This window comes from Penaeus monodon, chromosome 33, assembly GCF_015228065.2.
Source record: "Penaeus monodon isolate SGIC_2016 chromosome 33, NSTDA_Pmon_1, whole genome shotgun sequence".
NCBI lineage: Eukaryota > Metazoa > Arthropoda > Malacostraca > Decapoda > Penaeidae > Penaeus > Penaeus monodon.
In genome coordinates this window covers 30,349,000-30,349,244 of record NC_051418.1, presented here as the reverse complement: position 1 = coordinate 30,349,244, position 245 = coordinate 30,349,000, and the positions used below count along the sequence as shown (strand labels likewise).

Sequence of the window (245 nt, the reverse complement as noted above, 5' to 3'; positions counted from 1 at the left end):
TCGCCAGATCACCTGCAGGAGGTTCCGGAGCCGGCGAAGGAGGTGTGCACAACCCCCGAGTGCCTCCGCGCCGCCTCCCGCCTCCTCGACCGCATGGACCGCACCGTCTCCCCTTGCAGCGACTTCTACCAGTTCGCCTGCGGGAATTACCTGCACGAGAACGTTGTCCCTGACGACTCGCTCTACCGCTCCGCCATGCAAGAGATGCAGGAGGATGTGCTCGTCATTATCAAAAGTAAGAGCAG

At 62.0% G+C, this 245-nt stretch overlaps 1 protein-coding gene across 2 annotated transcripts in view; it reads left to right on the top strand.

Annotated features, from left to right (window-relative positions):
• Positions 1-245, top strand: part of LOC119594363 (neprilysin-1-like) — a gene marked incomplete in the record, with an annotated part of 114,752 nt that overhangs the window by 82,958 nt on the left and 31,549 nt on the right. For both annotated transcript variants that reach the window (XM_037943424.1, XM_037943423.1), the window contains 1 exon segment: positions 8-235. In XM_037943424.1, coding sequence (XP_037799352.1) covers positions 8-235 — 228 coding nt within the window.